The 6,585-nt window shown below is 38.5% G+C and overlaps 1 protein-coding gene across 18 annotated transcripts; it reads right to left on the reverse strand.

The window, feature by feature from the left end:
* Positions 1 to 825: 825 nt before the first annotated feature.
* On the reverse strand, positions 826 to 6,147 carry MTERF1 (mitochondrial transcription termination factor 1). Of its 18 annotated transcripts, none has more exons than XM_019666188.1 (6): positions 6,098 to 6,147; positions 5,480 to 5,542; positions 5,311 to 5,370; positions 4,092 to 4,194; positions 3,511 to 3,690; positions 826 to 2,167 (listed from the first exon to the last, which is right to left on the reverse strand). In XM_019666188.1, exon 6 carries the CDS (start codon positions 2,134 to 2,136, stop codon positions 1,003 to 1,005), a length of 1,134 nt encoding a protein of 377 aa, XP_019521733.1. In that variant the 5' UTR covers positions 2,137 to 2,167; positions 3,511 to 3,690; positions 4,092 to 4,194; positions 5,311 to 5,370; positions 5,480 to 5,542; positions 6,098 to 6,147; the 3' UTR covers positions 826 to 1,002. The 18 variants fall into 18 exon arrangements, with proteins under 18 accessions (XP_019521733.1, XP_019521729.1, XP_019521732.1 ...); XM_019666184.1 differs by having other exon boundaries at positions 6,034 to 6,120; XM_019666187.1 differs by lacking the exon at positions 6,098 to 6,147 and adding an exon at positions 5,864 to 6,082.
* Between the last annotated feature and the right edge of the window lie 438 nt (positions 6,148 to 6,585).

Raw genomic sequence — 6,585 nt, forward strand, 5'->3', positions numbered from 1 at the left:
TCTTCCACTTTTAAGGGTCCTTATGATTACATTGGGCCCACCCAGACAATCCAGGTAATCGCCCCATCTCAAGGTCATTAACTTAATCGAATCTGTAGTCCTTTTGCAATGTAACAACATATTCATTGGTTCTGGGAATTATGATATTGCCATCTTTGGGTGGCCATTACCTGCCTACCACAGTTGCCCTTCGCTTCACAAAAATCAGGATATATCCACAGTAAATTAAGTCCGGGGGGTGCGAAGCATACAAATGTGCTAATGATTTAACTAAAGTATGCAGAACTTGGGATGAAAACTCCCTCCTTTCTGTTTTGTCAAATTTGTACAGGCAATCTATTTTGAAGATGAACCATAGATATGTGGGAACAGAAGAAATGGGTTGCCATTCAAAACCATGAGAGGAAATAGAGCTATCTAAATGAATCTGTCAATTTTTTAATCTGAACAGAAACCAGAGACAGCTCAGTTTGTATTTTCTATCTTTCTACACATTGTTCTGCCTTGGCACTCAGAAAGTACCATTTACACAGCCTATATAATAGGATGTTGCATTCATACAAACTACAGAAAAGGTAGCTGGAAAGACTCTAGGTGAGCACACTGACCATGAGTTTTTATGAACCTTTAAAGTAAAATATCCAAAGCATCATTATCTATGTAACGGGGATGCCAAAAAATGTATACAAGTGGGCACTTTGGTCAATGTTGCTCAAGCAGTAGTTCGCCATAATCAGAAGTGTCTGCACATTGATGGTAACCACTTTTAAGCACCTCTTATAATTGCAGAAGTCAGATGTGACTTGTATTCATCTTCTATTATTGGTATATATTATTACAATTGTAATAGTTTTTTCCTTTCTTAAAATGTATATACATTTTTTTTGGCATCCTCTGTATATGTGGTTAAGCAATCAAACTTCTTTTTTGAAAGGCCCAAATTCAAAATAAAATATCATTACATTATAAGAATGACTTTTTTTAATTCCCCAGAATAATGTTCTAACCAACGTTTAACTTTTTTAATTTAGCTTTATATCTTTTTTGACTCCAAGATAGAAGAGTGATATTTGAAGTGCTCAAGTCATAACCAAAATTTACCAATTCTTTGATTCGACTTTTTAAAGTACTTATGCTTGCATCCAAAATCCGAGGAGTTTCAATTATTTGTAAAATGCTAATTTTTTCTTCTATGAGGCAGTCTATTTTATCATTAAACTTTTTCTCTCCCAAAAAGATCACATCTGGATAGCTCAAGACAAACTTCCGTACCTCTTCTTCAGTACACCCAAGAGAAAACAGCTTCTCTTTGATATTTGTGTAGTTTCTTTTGGCATAGTCATTGGAAAGGTCTAGGATTTCAGCTCCTGGACCACATATCAGACCAAGCAGCTCCTCATTGTTCAGGTTAAAAGTTGACTGTAAAAACTTAATGTTAGCTTTTATCCGTTTGGTGCTCTGAATTAAGATGAAAGGGTTCTTAAAAATTATCTTCCTGACAAAATCTATAGGATCACTATGACCTAAGGACAAACAGACTTCTTGCAAAAGTTCAACCATCTGTTTATTCAGATGAAGACTATTGGAGAAGGTACGTGGGGCATTGGTCAACAATCGACATAGGCATTTACGGGTCAATCCAACTGAGTAGAGAAACTTTATATTATTCTCTAGATTTAGGTTGTTATTGGACCGAAAAAAGGATTCAGGAGAACGTTCCAAAATATTTACAATTTCAAGGTCTGATGCCATAATTCTTCTCCACAGATCCCACCGTTTTGAAAGATTTTCAGGTGTGCGTGTTATGGCTCGTGGATATCTTGATATTATGCTAGCAATTACTTCTTTGCTAGCTCCTTTGGACAGAAGAAACATCTTCAGGTCCTGCTCATTAATACCTATCCTATTAAAAACTCCAGGCTGTCGTTTCTTTGCCATGTCAACATCTACTCCCATAGTAAGTAAGTTTTTCAGTAGCTCATTCTCCAAAGGTTCGCTGTCTTCATTACCACACTTCACACCAAAAAGCCTAAATGAAACTGATTTGAAGAGGCTTTCTGTTGAGAATTGGATCATCCAATATCTTGAACCAAAGAGAAGGTTACTTCTCAGACAGAAGAGGTTTCGTGGTGTCATAATGGTCAAGTAGTCCCAACCTTTTGGAACACTGTGTAAAACAACATATATAGTATTATACAAATGCATGTATTAAACAGCCAAAAGACCATATTATGATCCTATAAGCACCGCAGTCATTTCTATAAGTTATCTACAGCTCTAGATCTCCTGGTGCTGTGGTAACAATTTAGACACCATATTCCCACTCCTTAGCTCACTGCTTCTGATTATCTGTGGACCTGGGGCTCCATTCGTTCTTAACATAAAGAAAAGCAGTATAGCATCATCACTGCCCCAGAATTATTCCTATTTTTATCTTCCTCTTTTTATTTGGCCTTACCTACCTTGGCTACCCAAAACATTTTGCCACTGTCCATCTCTGCTTCATCCTCCTGGTTTCCAAACCTTTGGCTTATTCTTACTAGCTGATGCCTTCAATCTTGCCTTGTCTTCCAACATTCCCAGATCTTTGGCCTTGCCCCTGCCCACAGACACCAGACTTCTTTGCCTCTGTTCTCACATCTTTCTTATCAAACTCTAAATCTAGCGCTGAAAGCCAACACTTCAGAATGCCTAACATCCACCTCAAACACATTTTTCTGGATTCATGGCACTCTTTAAACCCAGGCTATTATTAGAGGCTTAATTCTTAGCTTAACTAGACTTAACTAGACTTCTGGTCAACAGCTCCTGACCCCAAACTCCCCTTCAATCAATTTACTTTATTGCCCCCTTGGTTGTAACCCAACAACTCCAAACCAATTTTCATCTTCAAAATGATCTAGTTGGAATATTTAATCCAAATAGTCCACCACATGTGGAACTGTGCTGCAAGATGCTACATAAACATTAAAAGTTACTTTTGCCATTCACCCCCACCCCACCACATTACTCTCTGCATTTGTTCCATAACACATATAACTTTGTGCAAGTGGCTAAAACCTCAATAACTCATTTTCCTGATCAGTTAGAAATGAGTCATGAAATGTACAAACTTATATATGATAACCCTGGGTCATCGGGAAAGTCATGACTTATTTTTTCTATGTTTTTCAATGCAAAAATGCGTCATGACTTTCCCGACGACCCAATAATCAGTAGGTCCCTATGAAAACGAGCATCTCTATAGGAAACATTTTATGAGAAAAGCAACAGAAAAGTAGTCTTTTGTTGTTCAACTTATCAGATGATTTATGTTCCTAAGTTACTTGTTGTCTGAATTATTTTTTTAAAACTGTACTTTCTCCTTTTCAGGCTATACAGCTGTGACAACTAAGCTCTTGATTTCTAATTACTTACAATGGGCTCTTATCACTTAAAAAAGACACATCCCTTTTCCTCTCACCTAATTAAGCATAAACTAGAAAACAGAGCTAGATGGTTTCAACTCACCCTTAATATCTCTGGGCTTGAGACACTGCTTTTAAGATCAACATCAAAAAAGTCTCTCTGTACAGCATAGGGAATATAGTCAATAATATCGTGATAGTGTGGTACAGTGTCAGATGGTTGTTGGACTTATGATGGCGATTACTTCTGTAGGTATAAATGCTGAATAACTGTGATGTACACCTGAAACAAAATATTGTATGTTAACTGTATTTTAATAAAAATCTTAAAAAAAAAAAAAACTCTCTCTGTGTCTATCCTTTTAATTACTCCACCTAAACAAAAACTTGGATTATGCCTACAGTCTGGGAACATTTCTATAGCTCAGATAAAGATCCTCAAAGAGTTGGAAAAATATTCCTGAACTACAGAATCAAATAACATTCCAACAAAAATGCAGGCTGCTCACAAGGTAAACGTCAAACAACAGAAGCACATTTTAGATTGCCCTATACTGAGTTCACTACTCTTCACTTCTCCATAGTACCACATACTACTCTGGAACTATATACTCTTCCAAAAATGCAGGAATTTAGAAACTTGAAAAGAAGATCCTCCTCTTAACTCAAGAATGAAGGGTTTACCTTGCACAGCTCAACAATCTGTTCTCTCTTTCAGATGTTCAAGGGTGACCTCTACTGGATAACAGGACAGAACACTGACAGTGTTCTGTGGATAAGGCCAGTGCTTTCCAAAGAGGGGTGGCAAGAAGATCCAATGGGACAAAAGAAGACAACAGTAAAATTCCAACTTATATTTGTCTTAGCCTTTTAAAATTTCCACCTTCTATATATGTTTTTAAACGTATACAATAGTACTATGAGACATGTGCATCACTAATCAGTAAATAAGTATACGTATATTAGAGGTACATGTATAACTTTCTTATTGGGAGTGCACACAATATAAAAAGTCTGAAGGCTTCTACTCTAGACAACACACTCCCTTGAGATTACACTATCACAAACAGGGCTAAACAAGTCACATACTGTTGAAGTCAATAATTTGTTTTATAATAATTTATTACTAGGGAATCTAAGACTATTCTATTTTTATAGGAAAAAAAGAGCTCAATTGGTCTTAGAACTGGCAACTAAAATTCTGTTTTGATTACAATACTATAAATGCAATAAACGGTCCTCAAAAAAATATTATGAGCTGTCTCAGCTAAACCTAAATACAATGTTAACTAATATCAATATATTGGTGAGCATATCAGAAAATAGGGGAAATTCTCAAATACCACTGCTGGAAGAGAACCCAGCATTTCCACTTGGAGATTATCCAAAGGAACTGAAAGGACAGGAATACACATAAAACGGGGAGGGGACATTACTATATACAGACTGGGGTGGGGGGGAATGAAACAACAGTTATCTCTGACCAATTAATGGCAACTATGTACTAGTTTTGAAATATTGAGATAATATTTAATTACTATGTATTATTTTGCAATCAGACAAGAAATTTAAAACAAATTAAAATGGCCTAAGAGTGCAAAAACATAATATATATTACCTTTATCTATTTTTCAGTTTTCAACATAAAAAAAGTTAAATCTGATAAATATCAATGCTACTTTACTCTTTTAGCACCCGATCTCCATACAAATTATTCCTATTACATCTAGCAAGGTGAGTATTTAAACAGCCTAATGCAACAAGTATTAACTGCCTCAATCTACAAATTTCAAAAATAACTAATACTCCATAATGGATTTCAAATTGACATTTTTAATTAACCAAAACTATTATTGCCAAGGCTGAAGTCCAAAATTAACAAAAACAATAAAAATGTGTGTACCTGTAGCTTGTGAGGTCTAAGGAATAAAAGGATTTACACTGCCCTCTGCTCCACAGTAGCCTGATAAAGGGCCATTTAATGGAAATGGTTAATCACTGACCAGGCCCCAGGTTGGTCTTCTTTTGACAAAACAAGCTGTTTGGAGATCTTTACAACAATGCATTCTCACCTTATTTGTCTTAAGGAAAGAGGACTTGTATTCCAACAGAAAAAATCTGGAAAATAGCCGTCCCTAGAAATGGCACAAAAAAAAGGGGGGGGGGCAAAAAACCGTCAAGACGTCCCAATATAAAGAGATCAATCGCAACTAACACTGTATAACGTTCTCGTGAGATGTATAACCTCTTGCATACTACACACCTCTCCGATACTGAGAAGAAAATGGCAAGTACACGCCTGCATATGATGGGGGGAAAGTAGCGGAATCACGAATATGATTTGTAAAACCAGAACGAAGTGCTTCACATAACACTGCCGTGCTTAAACCCCACAATTAAAAAGTAGGCATTAGCCCCAAAATTACAAAATCGGGATAAGCGCCAAGTTTCCTTACTAGCGTGTCTTAGCCAGGTGAAGCCTAAAGTTCGAACCCAGGTGAGTCTTAACTCAAAATCATGGTAACTCCAGAGGTTCCACTGCATCGGTTCTTCCCATCCCTCTTCCTCCCACAAAAACAATTCTACAAGGAGCAGCAAGGGAACTAGACTCCGCTATACACCAGACCTTCTCCTAAAAGTAAAAAGCTCCGCAGCGGCAAGCCACCAACCACAACCGGGACTATACCTACGTGGGTAGACGGCTTTACTTCCGCCTCTGAGATCTGGAGCGGAACCGAGGGGCGGAAATGGACGACTAACTTCCGGTCACGGGCTGCGCGCAAACGTGACGTCACCCGCCTTGCGCGCCCCGGAGGCCTCGCGGCTGCATTTAGGTAAACTTACGCGAAGAGCCCAGCAGGGGGCGGCAGGAGACCACGGTGAGAGCAAGGAACCCACCGCAGGGGCGGGTTTTGGAGCGCGGGGCGGGGCTAGGGGCTTTCCCTACGTCCCTACCGGCGACCGAGAGATGCAGCGGTGGTGGTCCAGTGCCTGCCGGGGACTCGCTATGGGAAAGTCGCTATTATATACCTGAATTTTGCAGCCTGCCGGGGGTGATTATGCTTATTGGTGTGACTAACACACTATGCCGATGAACACCTAGGCGCTTGGTGCAGGAAAATGCGTGCGATCCAAGGCTCATAAACAGTCCCAGGTTCTTTCTTTTCCTGAACTACCT

The sequence above is a fragment of the Hipposideros armiger genome, unplaced genomic scaffold (assembly GCF_001890085.2).
Source record: "Hipposideros armiger isolate ML-2016 unplaced genomic scaffold, ASM189008v1 scaffold_465, whole genome shotgun sequence".
NCBI lineage: Eukaryota > Metazoa > Chordata > Mammalia > Chiroptera > Hipposideridae > Hipposideros > Hipposideros armiger.

Coding starts and splice junctions, on each gene's coding strand:
- MTERF1 (XM_019666193.1), bottom strand. CDS start 2,136: ATGACACCACGAAACCTCTTCTGTCTGAGAAGTAACCTTCTCTTTGGT.